The 20,803-nt window shown below is 32.4% G+C and overlaps 2 protein-coding genes across 2 annotated transcripts; both read right to left on the bottom strand.

Moving 5' to 3' along the window:
- Positions 1-1,561: 1,561 nt before the first annotated feature.
- ImpE3 (Ecdysone-inducible gene E3) lies at positions 1,562-20,305 on the bottom strand. Its single transcript, XM_076400994.1, has 6 exons — positions 19,911-20,305; positions 7,808-7,946; positions 4,386-4,481; positions 2,267-2,459; positions 1,916-2,117; positions 1,562-1,851 (listed from the first exon to the last, which is right to left on the bottom strand). The coding sequence occupies exons 1-6, from the start codon at positions 19,944-19,946 to the stop codon at positions 1,633-1,635; spliced, it is 885 nt and encodes a 294-aa protein (XP_076257109.1). The 5' UTR covers positions 19,947-20,305; the 3' UTR covers positions 1,562-1,632.
- On the bottom strand, positions 11,405-12,951 carry LOC143193174 (uncharacterized). The gene is made up of 2 exons (XM_076399191.1): positions 12,469-12,951; positions 11,405-12,366 (listed from the first exon to the last, which is right to left on the bottom strand). Exons 1-2 carry the CDS (start codon positions 12,881-12,883, stop codon positions 11,504-11,506), a joined length of 1,278 nt encoding a protein of 425 aa, XP_076255306.1. The 5' UTR covers positions 12,884-12,951; the 3' UTR covers positions 11,405-11,503.
- Positions 20,306-20,803: the final 498 nt, after the last annotated feature.

Genomic DNA, 20,803 nt, shown 5'->3' with positions numbered 1-20,803 from the left:
AGAACAATGAGTTTTTTAGAATTCATAATTACAATATTTCATTATATTCAATCGTCCATACATTCATGAAGCTCTTTCATATTCAATTATTTATTAATAAAATAATACTTGATAATAGTTGAGTATCTGCATATCTTCCGAATTGTAGGAAGGTACAATACTCGGTGGCAGAGGTGATGGTAATGAAAAAATCAGTTATTTATCAAATATTTAATTTATATACCCAATAGAAATAGAAAATCAAAGAGATATCACTTAAATGCGTTGGTTTCCTGTACTAACAAAAATATATGAGGAGTTTTTTGACCTCATTCGATGCGTCTGAAAATGTTACATATTTTAAAAATGTTTTAAAATAAGTCGAACTAAAAAAGTGAAATACTTCAGTGGTTCAGTAATTTATCAGTTCCTAGTAAGAACAATTGGAATGTGTTCCATTATTTAACAGGGGAAATGCAAAACATCTTAATTTAATATGTATTTTTCATGTAATATGATTATACTATTTCAAGAATGTATATTTCTGTTATATAACTTTTAAAATAAATACTCATTTCTTGCTACTTTAATTCAAATTGTTCAGAGGTAAAGTTTAGAAAGAGTTCTTTTTACGTATAATCCAATATGTTTTCGGTAAGACACACAGATGCCGCCACCAAACCTATAATATTTATTTAGAAATATTAAAAAGGTCACTGCTAGATCTTATATATCTGTAGTTTGCAACACGAATTGGTTTTTGTTCATAGGCTATTATCCGCGATCTTTCGTAGCATTATAGCATCAATAGAATGTGAAAGAAAATATCTGTATAATCGTTATAATGTACTGTGTCATAATTCTATGAAAACGATATCTTGAACGAAATGATGAATTACGCTTTCAATTGTTCACCGAACCATCGTATTCTAGAGACTAGCGACTACTTTCTTGTAAATTAAAAAAATGCAATAAGTTCAACAGAAAATAACCAAAAAAATTAATGAGCTTAGCTTCTAAGCTTCTTGTGCAGAATTATTGATTAATGCGATAAAATTGCAACTAATCATTGAGTGCGACCTATGTGTTTTTAGTGCTGGTACAATCGGTACTTTCTGGTACTATTTTTCAAATTTCTAGAAAATGAATAAAGATTTTCTCAAACAACAAATTTCGAAAAGAAGACGAGAGTGAAGAGAAATACTTAGAAACTAACATACTTAGAAAATTAATATGTATTTCAAATATCTTGTATATGGTGAAATTTCTTTATAAGGAAGATTTTCCGTAGATATGGCAACTCTTTATTCACCATAAATCATTTGTTTAATTAGATTAAAATAATTTAGACAGGATGGTTAGATTTTTTACATTATTGATAAAATAAAATTAACCGACGATAATTTTGCCAATAAATCAATATGAATTTTAAAACTGTTCTATATGGCCAATTTTTCCTACAATAGGGGATTTTCTCTAGATGTGGCAACTCCTTATTCATCATTATAAATAATGTTCAGAAATAATTTAGTTTATATATTAATACCTTTTACCTTAATAGTAGAATAAATTCGACGGATAATTTAGTTTAGAATTTATTAATTACATAAACATAATACATAAACTTTAAAATTAACTGCAAACAATGTATTGCTAGGGGGCAAACACTAGAGGCGGTATGTCTTTCAAGGCCTTGTTGATAAAACTGTTCTCGTTGTCGAGATCGGTAAGTAAGTCTTTTATTTTCGTTATTATATCATTTCTTCTTATTTCCTTCTGTTCAACCACTCTATTCAGTACAGACTTCAGTTGGTAACTTGAGGTAGACGATGAGAACTTGATCAAGTTATCGAGAACGCCTTGTTCATAACCCTAAAATAACGCAAACAATGTAAGGTCTAAAATTGGTAATGAAACTGATAAATCTGATACTCACCGCATATTTATTTAACATTAACCTTTTCGATTCTTTGTTGAGCAAATCGTATAACGACAGTAAACTGACATAAGCCTGAGTTGGAGGTACTCGTTTCTGACGAAGAAGCTCGAATCGAAGATGAGAATCGGAATCCTCGAAATGTCTCGAGAAATCTAACACCTGTTCCTCTTCATATCCGACTGAAGTGTCGGAATCGATGCTGAAATAAAATTATAACATGGTGTATTGTTAGTTATCTAACGTAAGAGAGTGAATATAATATTTAATTGATGTTATGGTTTGTTTTTAAAACATTAATAATATGAAAATATTCATGGATGCGTTAGTAATTTTTAATGCCCTTTTTACCTGTTTGCTAAACGAAGAACTTCACCAAATCCTTTACCGAAATAGTTGTCAATGTCAGTAGGAATGTCATTATTTGTTTGACGGAACGCTCTACCCTGGCTGTCATCATATTGATCAATCGAATAGTATCGATCGAAGTAGTTCGGTCCACTTGGTCGCTGTTGCATTTTAACGTACTCTTTATAGAAATTTACTGAAAAATATGGATAAAAACAGGATTAACATGAAACCAAAGACGTGATTCTAATTTTAATAGACTTTGTTTTATCGGTTGGCTTATTTGTTTAATTAAAACGTCAAAGTTGACGCGTCCTCTATGAACTCGACTTGACCGACTATGTAAATTATTTAAAAAAAAGACGAATTCGTCTTATGAGTCACGGTGGATGAATCGTATGTTTTAATTCGTGTTTCTTTGATTATTTTGTTTATAACATTAGAATTAGAATTAAGTTTTTTTGAAAATCGTTTCGAATATAAAATAGTTTCTGTCAATAAAATAGTTTGATGTATTAATTTATTTATGACCTTATACTATATTGTTTAGTATTTTTTGCATATATTACTTTTACCTTATAATATATTAAGGAATATAGGACTTATTATATTATATTTATAACTAACTCTATTTTTGCATTAAATAAGATTATATCACTAAATAATTGATGAAAAAAATGTGTGTTTAATGAGTTTTACTTTATATTGTAGGTCGAACATATGATTCTTTTTGGAAAGAATCTAAGAAGAGATTGTTGAGTATAGTGCGTTTAATGGGTGATGTGTTCGTCACACTTTAAAATGTTTGCATTGTTTTATGAATTAGATAAAATTAGTTGGCAAACTTAATATTTTCATGTTGTTAACAATTATTTTATATGATGTTGTTATTGAACATCTTTTCTCTCACCAGTTGTGAAATACTTTTTCCATACTATTTCATTAATTTTGTACTATGGAGAGTATCAATAAATGTATAATTCCCTTCAATGAAATATAAGAAAAACTAGTCATAATATTTACACGTATTTTTTGTAACTATCATTTGTAAAATATAAATCAAAGTTAAATATTATTTCAGATATCATAATAAGATTCCTGCAAGTAAAATATTCGTATAATTTAATTTTTCGTGTTTTTTATGAGGTTTTTATATAATTATTTGTATTGTTATTGATCATCAACAGATATAAAACACATATTTATCATTCAAAGAAATCTTTATAGTAATAATTAAATTACAATGGAAACAGGGTTATTTTCTCGAAACCAAAACATATGTCATTCATAATCCCACCAATTTTTCCCGCGTTCGCTCAAAGTTGTTGACCAGATCCTTGGCTCCTGGGACTGCGTTCTGTTCGTGGCCAAGAGCTGAAAATCATTGTGGCGAACACTGGAACTAAGCAAAGTGCATGCGTACTACGACTTTGAACCAATTTTGAAACCTATTCATCACGAATGTTCGTCGAATTCAGTTCTGCTCATGCGCATTTTCAATTTTCCCACGAAATTGGCTACCATCATCCATCGATTAACGTTTTAAAAGTGGTAAGTTTAACACCGAAGACAAAGAGAACGTTCTGGACAGCCAAAACAATTTAAAGACGTTACTTGTTGAACTCATCAATGGGGATCGCTGTCAACTACAATTGATACGTTTCGAGTCAAGCACTGGGCGAAGAAATTCCGGAATATGAGCAAAGAGACAACAATATTATTCCTCATCGTGAAAGTACTGGACAACATGCTGCAAAACCCGTGAAAACAGACTGGAAAACATTATAAAGTGCTACTCCACCCTCCGTATTCTCCAGACATACGGTCTTTCTGATTAATACTTGTTCCGAAGTATGAGTCATGATCTGTCTAAGCAGTGCTTCATTTCTTATGAAGATACCAAAAAAAAATAGATCCATTCCTGGACTATCTCAAAAAATACATCTTTCTCTCGAGATAGAATCTGTAAATTACCTGAAAGATGGGAAATAATAGCGGCTATTGATGGACAGTACCGATTTTTCACAATAAATTACAATAAAACTTGAAAAAGACCGTTAACCCTTATGTGAAGGCTTAATATTTAAAGGTTAGCATAACTATAAACATTAAGAATAATTACCTTTCCCAGGAGGCCCTAATGGTTTCGAAGGCGCGTATATTCCTGGTTTATGCGGAGGCGTTGGCCTCATGGTGGTCGACGTCGTGGTCGTTGGCCCTAGAAGAATCATCATCATTTAAATTAATTTGTCGTTAAAGCGCGATATCGTTTGAACATCTCTAAAGCTGTATTACAAGTTTACAATGATTTACCAATAAGATGATTAGCATTCAGACAGTAATATCATTAGCGCGCTGGCTTACCATAAATGAATGTATCATTGGTAATCAGAAATATATGACTTCATTCTAATAATTGCAGAATATTGCTTGTACCAGGTTGGTTCATCAAAAATGTTGACGTATTTCGGCGTAAATTACAATTTAGTTGTAAATAATTTAATAAATACATTAAGACTACCTTTTATATTTCTGGATTCAATATTATTAGGAAATTATTAAAACAATTAAGGATTATTATTTTACATTTTATGCTATTTTTTAATTTATAAAGTTTTCTTTAATCTAATATTCTAAGTGATATTACTAATTGCTAGTGTTGGGAACAGTCGACTGAAATCGACTATCGGCTCTTTAGTAATTGACTACTTTTTACTATCGACTGTTTCAGTCGCTATTTTTGGTTCGACTGTTTTTACTAGTGACTGTTTTCAGTCGCTATTTTCGGTCCGATTGATTTTATTATTATTTACTATCGACTGATTCAGCCGTTTATTTTAGTTACTATTTTCGGTTCTACTAGTTCATTCGACTGATTTTTAACAATGTGGCTGTGTTGTCCTGGCCGTGACCTTGAAAGTAATGCGCCGAATTTATGCTTATATGAATTTATATGTGATATATGTGGTTTTATGTTTTTTTGTACTTTGCTTGGGAATAGCTGTGCTAGTATTCGAGGGCAAAAAGTTAAATTGTAAATGATAAATAGTTGTGTTTTGTCTCTCAGATCCATTTGTAGAACAGACAGTGACCAATTAATCAAAAAAAAATTATCAAAGCTTTCGGATTATTAGTTTCTGTTCAGCAAGGAATAATGACATTATAGATCACAAGATGACAGAGTCATTGGATTGAACAATCATTTCAAAACCTATTTTTGATTATTAATTTCAAACTGATTCTTGTTTGTATCAAGAGTATAACAAAATTGGATTTTGGACATTCACAAATTGTGTTTAACAGGTCAGTTGAAAAGTCCCCGGCCTACCATAGTAAAACAAATTTTTTTGACAAAATTAATTTTTTTTATTCAACATAATTCCCTTCAACGGTAATACACTGATTATAACGACCCTCTAACTTTTCGATACCATTTTTGTGGTACGATTTGTCCTTTGCTTCAAAATAGGTCTCAGTTTCGGCAATCACCTCTTCATTCGACGAAAATTTCTTTCCAGTGAGCGTTCTATTGAGATCTAAGAACAGGAAAAAGTCGCTGCGGGCCAGATCTGGAGAATACAGATGGATGAGGAAGCAATTTGAAGCTCAATTAATGGATTGTTTTCACTGACATGTGACACGGTGCATTCACAGTCTTGGTGAGGCAGCAGTGTTTTTTCTTTAAATTCGGCCGTTTTTCGGCGATTTCGTCCTTTAATCGGTCCAATAACGCTATTTAATAGTCGCTGTTGATGGTCCTTCCTTTTTCAAGGTAGTCAATAAAAATTATTCCATGCGCATCCCAAAATACAGACGCCATAACCTTGCCAGTCAACTGTTACATTTTCCCACGCTTTGGAGCGGGTTCATCGTGTGCAGTCCACTCACATAACTGTCGATTGTAGTTCGGAGTGAAATGATGGAGCCATGTTTCAGCCATTGTTTCACATCGATGCAAAAACTCGGGTTTATTAGGCTTGATCATCTTCAAACACTGCTCCGAATCATCAACTCGTCGTTCTTTTTGGTCAAAAGTGAGCTCGCGCGGCACCCATTTTGTACAGAGCTTTCTTATACCCAAGTATTCGTGAATGATATGATGTACACGTTCAGTTGATATCTTTAGAGTGTCTGCTATTTCATTTAATTTCAATTTACGGTCATTCATAATCATTTTGTGCATTTTTAAATGCCTTCGTCGGTAACAACCTCTTTGGGCCGTCCACTGCGTTCGCCGTCTTCGGTGCTCATTTCACCACGTTAAAACTTAGCATACCAATCCTTGATAGTTGATTTTCCTGGGACAGTGTCCGAAAACTCGGCATCAAACCAAGTTTTTGCTTCAACTGTATTTTTTCCTTGCAAAAAGCAATATTTTATCGACATGAGAAATTCCTTTTTATCCATTTTTTCACAATAACCAAAGTCGCTAATGCTAAATGCAAAATGCTATAATTGACAAACTAATGATCCGACAACTGTCAAATTTATACATGCATCTTTTGAGGGATAGGGCTAACTAAAAAAACATATGGATTTAATTATAGTAGTGCCATCTATGTGTCAGGCCGGGGACTTTTCAAATAACTTGTTAATTTCAATTATGATGCTGGTCTGTCATACCTGTTGTCTGTTTTGGGTTCAATGATTTAAAAGTGGCAATTTAGACGTCAATGGCAAGGAGAGTCTAGGAGATCTAAAAAATTTCAAATGCAATGAACTGCTAGACTTTTTAAACAAAAATTATTGATAAATCGACTAGTTTGGGACATTCAGACATACCGAGGTAAAGATTCAAAGGTATATGACTACCACACGAGATGAATGAAAGACAATAACATATCGAAGCTGTTAAAACCGAATGAAACTGTAACTGTAGATATACACCGTCGTAATTTAAATACCATGAACAACGTGTTGTTGCAAATAGTCCTAGCAATATAATAGCGAGTGACAAGTGCAAAGTCATACTTTTGCATTTCAACGCTCTATGTTCAATGCCACGTGTTGCAAGAATTATGTGGGTTACACTGTTACAGCTTGAATGGGAAGTTCTGTTGCACCCAACGTACTCACCAGATATAGGAACTTCTGATTACCACTTGCATCACATGGATACACGACTTTCTATATTCTGAAGAAATGTGAAGTTGGATTGATGACTTAGTTTACTATTGGGTGTTAACTAACGTTATTTTGACACAATTTGATCATATTGCTATAAATATGGGATGAAAGTTTAGAAAATGATGGAAAATATTTTGTTTCAATAGATAACTTGCTAAATTGAAACAAAAATTATCACAACACATTTAAGCACCTAATATAATTAATTATATAATGTGAACTGTATGAGGACTGTCACAAAATGTCTTTTGCATAAACAATTTTACCATAACATGATGGTATTTGCAAAACATATTTTAATATCTATATTTAACGCTAAAAAACATTTCCACGGAATTTTTCGCTCTTATACAATGACCATTATACGGGCCAAGATAGACTTATTTATTAATGTTGATTATAAATGTTGTGGTTTACCTTGGGGCGGCTTAATGACATATTTCATCAGTTCGGTATCATGAGCTATTATCTGCATAGCCGCCGGTATATACGAGCTGGAAAATTTGGGATTGGTTTCTACCTTCGCTGGGCCTCGCAGCACATCACTAGTTACTATCTGAAACAAATTATTATAGTTTAAATTAAATAATAATAATTACAATACATTAACAAATTATTACAATTTTGGTGTTTAAATAATCAATATTCTTCAAAACATTTAAATAGTTTTTGCTTTGTTATCAAGAAGAATTAAGTGATATTTAGAGATATATAATAAGTAACTCACTAAAAATTAAGAAATCGGGATTAGAGATATATAATAAGGAACTCACTAAAAATTAATAAATCGGGATTAGAGATATATAATAAGAAACTCACTAAAAATTAAGAAATCGGGATTAGAGATATATAATAAGGAACTCACTAAAAATTAAGAAATCGGGATTAGAGATATATAATAAGGAACTCACTAAAAATTAAGAAATCGGGATTAGATCGGGATATAATAAGAAACTCACTAAAAATTAGGAAATCGGGATTAGAGATATATAATAAGGAACTCACTAAAAATTAAGAAATCGGGATTAGAGATATATAATAAGGAACTCACTAAAAATTAATAAATCGGGATTAGAGATATATAATAAGGAACTCACTAAAAATTAAGAAATCGGGATTATAGATTTATAATAAGGAACTCACTAAAAATTAAGAAATCGGGATTAGAGATATATAATAAGGAACTCACTAAAAATTAAGAAATCGGGATTAGAGATATATAATAAGGAACTCACTAAAAATTAAGAAATCGGGATTAGAGATATATAATAAGGAACTCACTAAAAATTAAGAAATCGGGATTAGAGATATATAATAAGAAACTCACTAAAAATTAAGACATCGGGATTAGAGATATATAATAAGGAACTCACTAAAAATTAAGAAATCGGGATTAGAGATATATAATAAGGAACTCACTAAAAATTAAGAAATCGGGATTAGAGATATATAATAAGGAACTCACTAAAATTAAGAAATCGGGATTAGAGATATATAATAAGGAAGTCACTAAAAATTAAGAAATCGGGATTAGAGATATATAATAAGGAACTCACTAAAAATTAAGAAATCGGGATTAGAGATATATAATAAGGAACTCACTAAAAATTAAGAAATGGGGATTAGAGATATATAATAAGGAACTCACTAAAAATTAAGAAATCGGGATTAGAGATATATAATAAGGAACTCACTAAAAATTAAGAAATGGGGATTATAGATATATAATAAGGAACTCACTAAAAATTAAGACATCGGGATTAGAGATATATAATAAGAAACTCACTAAAAATTAAGAAATCGGGATTAGAGATATATAATAAGGAACTCACTAAAAATTAAGAAATCGGGAAAAAAATTAAGAAAGAAATCAAACTTTTTAATCACAAAAAAAAACGATTTGAAATAAAATATGTACATAATAAACGTTGTAATAGTTGTAATTTTATTAAGTACTAGCTGACCCGACAGACTTCGTCCTGTCAAAAAGATTTGTAATGTGGCAGTTTTTGTGCCTACGTATTTTAAAAAATTCTCCTGAACAGAACCATCACCCTGGTGATAGGGCGTTGTGAATAAAAAATAATTAAATAAAACATATATAAGGATTGAAAAGTAAGTAATCGCTTTATTGTTAATCATGTGAATCATAATTATTATTATTATTATCATTATATTGCTTTGTGGTATACGATGTTTTTTGTTTGATTACCTGGCGCATAGATAAACAAATCTGATGGTCTTCCAACACGGGAACAGGCAACATACAATTGACCATGTGAGAAACATGGGTTTTCTAGATTAATACCACAAACACTTAATGATTGCCCCTGGGACTTGTTTATAGTCATAGCAAAAGCAAGCCGTCAACATGTCTATAGGAAATTTGCCATTACCAATGTCAATGAGTTGTTTAGAGAATATGTTTCCAGATTGGTCATTTTGCAACTCGACACGCATATTCTTGCTTAAATGAAGTACTTTAACATGTTTCCACAAATTGGAGGACTTTAGACATGCATTGAGTTCATCAGCTGGCGTTGATCGTGGAATCACTGGCAATGTTTGACGAAAATCTCCTGCTAATAAAATCATTGCACCACCAAATCGGTTATTATTGCTACGTAGATCTTTTAAGGTTCTGTCTAAAGCCTCCAAAGATTTTTTATGTGCCATCGTGCATTCATCCCAAACAATCAATTTACATTGCTGCAAAACCTTTGCCATTGCAGAGTTCTTCGAAACGTTGCAGGTTGGAGTTTCATTGCTTTGCATATTTAATGGCAATTTTAGTGCTGAATGGGCTGTTCGACCACCTTCAAGCAAAGTTGCTGCGATTCCCGACGAAGCGAGTGCAAGTGCAATTTTATTTTGTGAGCGAATTGTTGCTAATATTAATGAAATAAAAAAAGTTTTTCCTGTACCACCAGGTGCATCTAAGAAATAAATCCCTCCAGTTTCATCATTTGTTACTTTCATAAGAGTTTCAAATACATACTTCTGTTGTTCATTTAACAGTGGAAGATTTGTTTGAATTAATTCTTTCAAAGCGTTGAGATCATACAGTCTTTCTCGATGCAACTCTTGGTTAAAAGCGTCATGCATTGGACGATTGGGCGCGGTCAGGCCTAATTGAATTAATAGTTTGTTTGACATTATCAAGCACATGTCCTCAATTGAAATCAATGCTTCATTGTAAATTTCTTCACTGATTTGTATATTTGGATTTCCCATTCTATTCCGTATTTGATACAAAATATCATCACACATATAATCTTTGTACTTCATCCACAAATCAATTGGGTTTGATGGGAAGCATGTAGATATGATTATAGAAAACAATGTTCGTATTTGATGAGCGTGTGATGATATTACAGCATCATTGAGAGTTTGATCCCAATGAGCGTCATTTTCAAGCAATTGCAAACGTTGACAGGCTTCTCTGTAGGATCCACACAATTCACCATCAACAGTTCGTAACTGTTGGAATGATGTTGGGCCACGTACATTGACTAATAGCAGTCGTAAATAAAAACATTCATCATTGCTTGGATGTACTGAATAAATTCGGCCAATCGCATCGGTGGAATATACATCTGTATATCCTGGAACTGGTTTTCCTTGTTTCCGTCGTATAAATCTCCTTGAGGATTGATTCCAGGTATAATATTTTGGCATTTCAGAATATAGCAATGTTTGTGCGAAATCATCGTTTTGGCATGTCTCAAAAAAACTGGTTAATGTAGTAGATGGTGGCTGAGCAGCTCTTTGTACTGCGTTCTGTGCTGTAAAATACACTCTTTGTCCATTTTCTAAATGCACAGCTAAGTGAACAACAGAAGGGTGTCTCTCATGAATAGGAAAAGAAAATATTCGCCAAACTGCTTCATTACTACTGACATAGCGGCCCATTTGGTATTGGGTAACTTCATCATTAGAATTCTCTGCACCAATTCCAATCACAGCCATATCACTCCCTTTGGTTACATATTTGCAAATGTATTTAATCGATTTCACTGAATGGCAAGATTCAACGTTGATGTGTGCTTTGAATGTCTGTGATAAAATGGGTGAATATGGAACAATCCAACGATTATCTATTTCAATATCTTGTTAATTTAATTTGACAATTGTTGATTTTCCATTGTCTGCTGTCGATCTGCGACGATACAATGGATAACCGTCATTACCAGTAATTGTTTCCGATATTAATGTCCGTGGATATCGTTTTGAACATTTACCATCCATCATACACGGTGAATTTTGATTAAGAGTTCCACAGGGACCATGTATCATGTTTTTGATAACTACCTCATGCAATCCAGGATCTACTTGTACATTAGGGATTTCAGCTGATATCACTGCATCAACTTCATTTGGCCTTATCTTTTCAACCAACCAAATCAAAATGTGTGCATGTGGCAATCCTCGTTTCTGCCACTCCACAGAATACATCCAGCAGCGTGTCTCACCAAACACATTATGTTTTACGATGAAATTCATTAAAGATTTCAACTTTTGTCTAAAGACTCTGGCTGTAATATCATGACGATCAATGGGTGATTGCCCAGGGAATAACTCCTGCTTAATTTCTATCCATTGCGGATTGCATGTAAATGTGATGAACAAATCTGCTGTACCATAATGACGAACATACGACATGGCATCTTGAGCATATTCGTGCATATGCCGAGGGCTTCCGATGTATGTTGCTGGAAGAATAGTCATCCGACCGACATTCTGTGCATTTCCATCAGTATTAATCGCATCTCGAAGGTGAATATACTCTTCAGATCGGAGTTTGGTTTGATTCAACCTGATGAATGTTAATCTCTCCGTTTCAATTTTAACATAAATGTCAACAACATATTTGTGATATAATCGCCGACATTTCAATATGTGATTATCTTCATTTTCCCGAATCATTAGGCGGTATGAATAGTTCATTGAACTGACTTTTTTGTTGGTTTCAGAACCTGTAAATAGATTTTGTTTTAATAACATTCAAATATAAAATTAAAATACGTAATATAGTGAATGAGATATTATCGCCATAGCTAAACTAATATTTTAGTTACCTGTAATGGGATTTATCATTTTTATTGAGAAATCGTAGCCATCTTCACCTTGCCAAAATATAATGGGATATTGCAGTGCATCATATGAGCGGTGTGTTTCCTTTATACGTTGTAATTGATCATTCCGACGATGTAAAACAATATCACGGGATTCCAAGTTTTCTCCAACTACAACGACAGCAACTTCATCAATAGTTGGTGCATTAAAACGTCTTGTATGTTGACCTGCAGGTGTTTTATCAGCTCTGATTACAATTTTGTGATTATCGGATGGCATCAGATCCAGGGCAGTTTTAAACAATATAATGAATTGATTGTGTTGATGAAATAAAGTTTGTAATTGTTCTACAATAGACCTTTTTACTAAATTGTTATGTGCACAACGCAGATCAATTTCTTGTGGTGAATTTCCCATAAAATAAATTTTCAGGAATTTGTTGTCGCTATCTGACACTGGTAACAGTGAACCTGCTCTGTGATATATTTGCCCTTGTATCTGTAAATAAAAAAAATATTATGGTGTGGTATAAATTAATGGATTGTCAATGATCAAACTTAAATAATATTTGATCTTAAAAAGTATATATTTAGTTTTAACTAATATCTATCAAATATAAAATATAATAAAAGTGTCACTGAAACTGAATCACCATATAATATGATGACTAAGTGATATATTTCGTAATGATTAAGAAATTGAAGATTAGTAACACATCTTAACTTTGGTGACAGAAAATTTTGTTCGCTAAAATAATTATGAGTAACTGCTATAATACATACCTTGAAAGTTGGCATAAAATTTTCCCGAACTGCATTTGTTGCCCCAAATGAAGTCATTTGAAAGCAATTGTTATATTGTTGAATATGTGTCAAAAAGTGTATAGAATCTGTTCCTATTCCTGAAACCAATGAGTACAATGGTTCTGGTGGTGGATCCAATTGTATCAATTTCACTTTACCATTTGCGCAACACAATCCATTGGCTTCGTTTTTGTATTTTAATGCCTTACAGTGTGAGCAAACCAAGTTCATAGAACCAATAACAACACATTGGTAGTTACTGTAGTCAATTGACACATCGTAACTGAAAGCAGCTGGATTCAAACTTGCGCGATTATTAGTTGAATGTCGCGCTCGCGCTTCACGCGTTTGTGATATCCGAATTCTTTCACGTTCATTTCCGTCGTCACGTTCTTGTGCAGTACGATTAGATCGGTAATTAGCTTGGTTTATAGCATTTCTGGTTCTTCTACCTAAATTGCTTCGTCTTATAGGAGGCATATCAAATATAAATTATTTTTTCACTAATCACGAACTAAACAAACACTAACTAACTAAACACTCTGCACAAAACACGATATACGAATTTGTTTCGTGTATCACTTGACAATTCATCTGTCATCTGTCAAAAGTCATCTGTAACAGACAACTTTTTTTTTTAAATTTGATATGACTTGAACTCAAATCCTTTTAAGCCGTACGAATTGTTTTATTTATTTAAAATTTGAATTAAATTTTAAATAAATAAAACAATTCGTACGGATTAAAAGGATTTGAGTTCAAGTCATATCAAATTTAAAAAAAAAAAGTTGTCTGTTACAGATGACTTTTGACAGATGACAGATGAATTGTCAACTGATACACGAAACAAATTCAAACAAAAAGGGCTATTTTTAGGGTTTTTCCAGCAATAATTCTAATTTTTCTCGCCGTAAAAACCATCCCTGAACTTCAACGAACATTTTAAAAAAAGATTTGGCCAAATTGGTCCAGGCGTTGTTGAGTTATGCGCTTAGGAACATATTTTGCGATTCATTTTTATATATAAGATTACAATGGGTAGGCCAAGAATGCTTGCATGAGGAAAAATGGGAATAAAGAAACAATGATTGAAAATAAGGAACGCTTCAGGTCCCAGAGTCCGCCACATAATATATGTGATTTGATAAATGTTCTAACCAAACTACTACAACAACAAAAAGTCGTTGCTCCCTCCGGGAATCGAACCCGTGTCCTCCCCGTGTGAGCTGAACGCTCTAACTACTACACCATAGAAGCAGTTACGGGTTATATTTCTACGGCTTATAATATGACATGGTTAGTGCTTAAAAAGCAAAGTGAATGGCTTTTGTGCCGAAGGACTTCCGGTCTTCCGTCACATCAGTTCAGCAATAATATTATAAATAAATATCTGATTATTTTAGATAAAAAATTTGTACGTGCGTTTGAAATTTAAGGATTTCCCTCGATTTCCCCACTTCCTCCTTCAGATCCTGACTTGTTTGCGATGAGATCACCTCGAAAGTGCACTTTTTCGAATAAAAAAAAATAAATTAATATAAATTCAATTAAAACGTCAAATCATTTTATCATACTATAACAATATATTTACGCAATAATTCACTCCATTATTTTTATTTTTGAAGAAAAATAGTTCAAAAACTCATATATTCTTCTTCAAATTTATGGAGCACATGCTTTATCTTAGACCACTTAGAAATAGTAGTTTCTATACTTCAAATATTGAAGGATTATAGACTTTATCAAGGTATTTCTCTGTATTTAATAGCAAGAATTGGAAAATAGAAGATGAAAAAATCTACCGCAGCCTTTATATATTTATTTATTTATTTGTATATTATAGACTCATCAGCCTCAGGAACTATTTAGGGTCTATTCACAGATATACAACACAGTCATCAGTTAAAGTATACAATGTTATTACAAGTTTGTTGCAAGATGACAAGAAAAATATGTAAAAGCATACAGATGCATGAATATATGAATGCTACGGTATAATGGTCGCACAACTCATGACAGTGATAAGAATACAACATACAAAAAATTCAAACAAACATGTATGATATTACATATATTATATTTCTAGCAGTGGTGCTGTTACGGTCAGAAAATTAATCAGCTTGTCCAGGTTCTCCAGCCTAAGACACTGGTCCATCGTCTCTCCTAGGTTGACCAACCGTCTTTGCGAGTTTTATCTTCGGCATTCGATTAGTATGTGTTTGGTTGACAGTGGCTTAATGAGAAACTCACTCAGTTTGCAGTAACCAATTCTGAGACGCGATAATAAGCTTAAGTTGCTCCTGCTGACGTTAGTGGTATTAAGCTTGTTGTTTTCTGTTAGATCCCATTTTTTTAAGGTGTTAATTTAGTTAAAGGAATATATATTGACTAATTATTCAAATGGTAAGGTATAATGGATCAATAACATAAAATTAACATTTCTTTCTATTTTCTATTGTGAATATTTTTGAAATTTTACCCTATATTTTCATTGATATATTTTCAAGCTCAATATTTTCACCTATTTCTTTCATACAAGTTTTGAATAAGCACGAGCAGCAAAGTAAGCAGGTGCCTGAATTGATTTAAAGCGTTTTACAGAATATGGTATAGTTAATACACCATTCCGATATGTTCTCCAATATATCATCCACAAAATGGCTATTATTACATAATAGTCAATAAATATGTAGCTAATAAAGTTGGACCCTGACTTATAAGCATTAGATAGATCTCCTAGAAATCTTTGAACCTATTAGAACAAATTCTAGTCAGAATATTCCTAAAGACGCGACAAAATATATTTCGGCAATATAACACTCATTCACTCATTCTCAAGTAACTCGAAATCCAATGGATATACGAAGTGATCCAAGATTTCGCCTTAAAACATGAATTAAGGTTGCTAAATCACACCAACGTGGAAGCAATACAGCTACTGGATAACACGCAGAAAATCAGAAGGTTGAAGCGAACGAACCCTCACCAACATATTTAGTGTATAAGTGTATTCTTAATTTCACCTTAAGTAGTTTATTTTTATTTTTATTTGGGAAATACATACTGATGTATTAATCTCGTAGTCGTCTTACTTGTGTATTAATGTTAGTACAACAAATTTGTAGTAATAAATTAATTTTTAAATTAAGATTGTATTAAGCATATCCGAAAAAAATAAATGTAATAAATAATGAGATGTAATATAATATATAAAATGCAATTGCAATTTGTTAAAAAAGTAACAAGGCTAACATAGTATTTGAACATTAGTTTGATCCATTTGATCAATTTCAAAACCCGAATATATTTTTATTGAGTATATAATTAAAATACTTAATACATTAATTAATTATACGCACCACAAGTGGAAAATTAAGAATAAATAAATGTTATGAAGCATTTTACGGTTTATAATTTCTATTTAACTTAAATCCTAACCAAACCATATCATAAAAAAGATCACATTAATAGGTCAAGTTCACACGAATCACGGTTAACTAAATTTACCTTTGCATGCTTGTTACTCTGTTTTTTTCTTGATGTTGCTCTCGACCGAACAAATCAATTGCATCGGCGACTACGATTATCCGATACCTGCTCTTTTCGTAGAATTACTTGTGAGCATTTTTAAAAGTAGATTTTCCTTAAAACTTGGTTGAAATATTTAGAACTAACGTGATTTTTGTATGTTTAGTATGTAGGAAGGACTTGAGGTACATACATATTCAATGATGGCAGGCTTTTCTGCACCGTTTGCAGGACGTTTCTGTAACGGGATTTTAAACGTGGCAAATTTAACTTTAAAATGTACTGAAAATAAAATAAGTTTCGATCATTTAATTAAAGGTTTAGGCGTTTTCTGATTTTTTTGTGGCATTTTTTCTAATTATATTAGAGGTTTGCATAAATTCTTATCATTTTGTTACCTTAAGCAAGCATTTATTGATAAATTGGTACATTATATATTTAAAGAAAAACATTTCCTGTGTCGAAATGTCGATATTGGATTTATATCGCTCCAATTATTGATTAATGTTCGAGCTTTTTGACAATTTCTAAACTGTATGCCAGTCAAGCGATACTGCATCAATATGAACAAGTAGTGATAGTAGGCGCTATGTCTGGTGCTATTCCAGCTGCAAAGGTGTGATTTTTACAATTCTGACAACACCTGGCTAACTGGACTTTTAGACTATTGCTGCTCGAATTTACAATTTCATTCGGTTTCGGTAGCCCGTAATACAGCACACGTTGCTGATAGATAATAACAAAAGTTTATTGTTATGAATATTCCCCTCCGGCGTTAATATGAATGGCATTTCTGGGCTAACCCATAGCTTGTTGCCTTTGGGATTGTCGTAGTATATTTATTTTTCGCCACTAGTCACAATACGCCACAGACAATTTTTTTTATTTGACAAGCAATGAAATGCGTTGTGGAAATGTTTCGAGATGGGGATTTTAGCCAAGTTGTCTGTTCCTTGGGAGCTGAAACTAGATTTTCATAGAACTAGCCTTGGACGCCTTTATCTTTAACATTTTTGAAAAAAATGCAAATTGTCAACGTTTTATGATTAGCTCAATAAAATTACATAGAAAACTGTTATTTTATATAGATAAGTGAAAAAAACCATTGAATATGAGAGTTAGGTTAGGTTCTTCAGCAGTTTACATAGTTAGGTACTAAGCATTAACACCAAAAGTCGTCTTGATCAAAATAAATGTAAGAAATATGCAGTTTGGAGCCATTTGGTAACTGTTGATAATCTACAAAAATGCAATTTTTTTCGGATTGGCAAAAATAGATTATTATTAACAACGCATTTTCATTGCTGAGTAATATTTCAAAATCAATAAAAAATCACGTTCATAGATACATAAATCATTTCCATTAGGATTTAGGGTAGGAGAATCGGCCACCAAGAAAAATATATATACGATATTTCCATATATTTTATTCGATATCATCGATATATCAATTTCGATATTTTTAAAAATATATATCGATATAACATTTTTTATATAGGTTTTAATAGGATTTTGTTAATGTTTAACAAATATATTTAATTTTTTTAAATATCGAAAAATATCTGCTTAGAAAAATATCGATAGTTTTTCAGTATCCCTAATTTAAAGAGCACATATCACTATTCGATACGCAATTTAGATGGGATCTTAGTTCACCGAAAATGAGGTTGGTTAAGCAGTGACTGTTACTGATTCTTAATATGTGACATAATTCTCCTTCACGAGTGACATAGATTCATTCCCTCTAGTTCCTGTAGCTTCAGAAAGAGGATGCTACGTGCCATAGAGCCTTTGCCTAGTTGTTTTCTTGTATAGTAATCTCTTATCCTCTGTTTCGCACTTGCCATTTATTGTCATCATTTCTTTGTTCTCTTATCTCATTATTTTTTAGCTTATTATTGTAATGTTCCTTTACTTTCTATTAAGATATTAACTATTAGTGTTCTATCTGATGTAATATCGTTCTTTCTGTATTAGTGTTTTATAAAAACATTTTATTTTTTATTTATTTTCCATTTTGTACTGTATACGTTCTCGTTTGTTTGTTATTCTTTTTTAGCTTCTCCTCTATCTCTCTCTTCAACTTATCTCCCTTTCGCTTTCTCTTTCTAGTTATTCCCACTGTTATATTTTTTCGTGTAATTGCGTGTCCTTAAGCCTCTATTATGTTATATATAGTTTTAATGGTTTTCTGATCTTCTCTTTTTTCTGTTGTATTTAGACAATCCTAAAAGTTTATCTTAGCTTCTTCGTATCTAACTATACTATATTATTTATAATTCAGTAAAAAAACACATTATTAATAAGATATAATTAAAAAATTAAATCGGAATTATAAAAAATATTATCATTAAAAAAAGATTTTATAAGAAATATTCAAACAGGGACATACATAATGAAAAATACGTAAGTATAGTTTCATTTATTGAAGAAATTACAATGAAATAACATATATTTTTATTTTGCTGAACGAAGAATAAACTCATTATCATTTTACTCTATAAAAACAACCAAATGACATAATAGATATTCCTACATTTTATAATGATTTTAAAAAATATGGCTATTTATGGATCAATTTTATAGAAATATTCCTTATTAGTATCTGATAAATGTGAGAAACGAATACCTTACAATAAGTTTTACAAAATTTACAAAAGTCTCAAAACTAAGAAAAAAACCGCTAAAACTTGATCAAAAATTAACATTGGATTGGCTAATACAGTTAAGTGAGAGTCCGTATAGCGACCTTGATGAAAAAAACAACCGAATTCTTCTTGAAACATTAATTTAATGTGTATAAGTATACGGTAGATTATTTCGCGGTTAATTAAAACGTCGGTTTAATTTAAGACATCGCCCTGTTGTCGATTTAAGATCGACGATAATGTGAACGGAAAAATGCCCACGGCGTAGCGATTATAATTTAATTCATCCTGAATTGTGAACTATAATATTTAATAGCCCGTCACCCCGCTGAATAACAATGACGTTTCACCAACGCGACTGACAAATAACAATTTAAATGATCGATGGCGGCACTCCGATACATAAAATTTGCATGTATGAATCGATGATAAAAGTAAAAGTTTCGAAACGGCACAGATACATACCTGAACACAACAAATAACACCTAAAACGATATACATCTCGTCTAGCACCGAACAGTATCACGTATATCACAGGAACAAACGACGATCACATTTAAGTACCGGTTTCCTATCTGCGAAGCGCGCCTCGATCGAAATCTTATATTATTATTGACATTAAACGCTGCATATCGACGAAACCAGAAATCGGCGTTGGGACGGAACACGCGCAATTTTTAAACGACGGCCACACGGACTGCTAAAAATTCCTGCAAGTCTCGAAACCAGTCCGGGCGTATTGTTTGCCAACGACGTCGGAAGAGAACAACGGTTTCGGTGTCCGGTAAGGTATAAATCAGAGCTGACTTGATCTGCGGGATCTCGATCTCGCGAACAAAAGGTACGGTCTCCGGGTGGATGATCCTGCGAGATGGTTTTTCCTCCGTTTCCCCGGTGTCGTTTTCTTTTTCGGGGGGGCCCCTCGAGACGGTCGTCTTTTGTTTTCGGTGGCGTGGCACGCTCGACTGGTGTACGTACGTACGTATGTACGGGAAGGTATCTAGATGGATGTAATATAAGGAAGTGTGAATCGATGTCTTTTCACCGAATGAGTGGTACGTAAACCTACTTGTCGATGGAAACGGTGTCGATGAATGTCGGAAAGGAAATTCCTTATGGGGAGCTCGGTTTTGTTAATTAATTTAAGATTAAATGAGGTTAAAGTCGCTCGATATCGAAAAATCCCACGTGACTTTGATCTATTGCCCCATCTGTCTTAAACTGTTGTAATTTTATTGTAATACCTTAAAATGCATTATTTACTTCTAATGGTCTCGGGCAACAGTCTCCGAACTGAAGAAATTTGATATTTTTCGAAGAGAATTTTGATGTACTGATTTCTTAGATAATGAATGCTC

This window comes from Rhynchophorus ferrugineus, unplaced genomic scaffold (genome assembly GCF_030347505.1).
Source record: "Rhynchophorus ferrugineus isolate W39M unplaced genomic scaffold, kcgeb_rfMv2 rfM3, whole genome shotgun sequence".
NCBI lineage: Eukaryota > Metazoa > Arthropoda > Insecta > Coleoptera > Curculionidae > Rhynchophorus > Rhynchophorus ferrugineus.
Note: the sequence above shows the minus strand (reverse complement) of the source record. Positions and strands in the feature narration are given on the sequence as shown.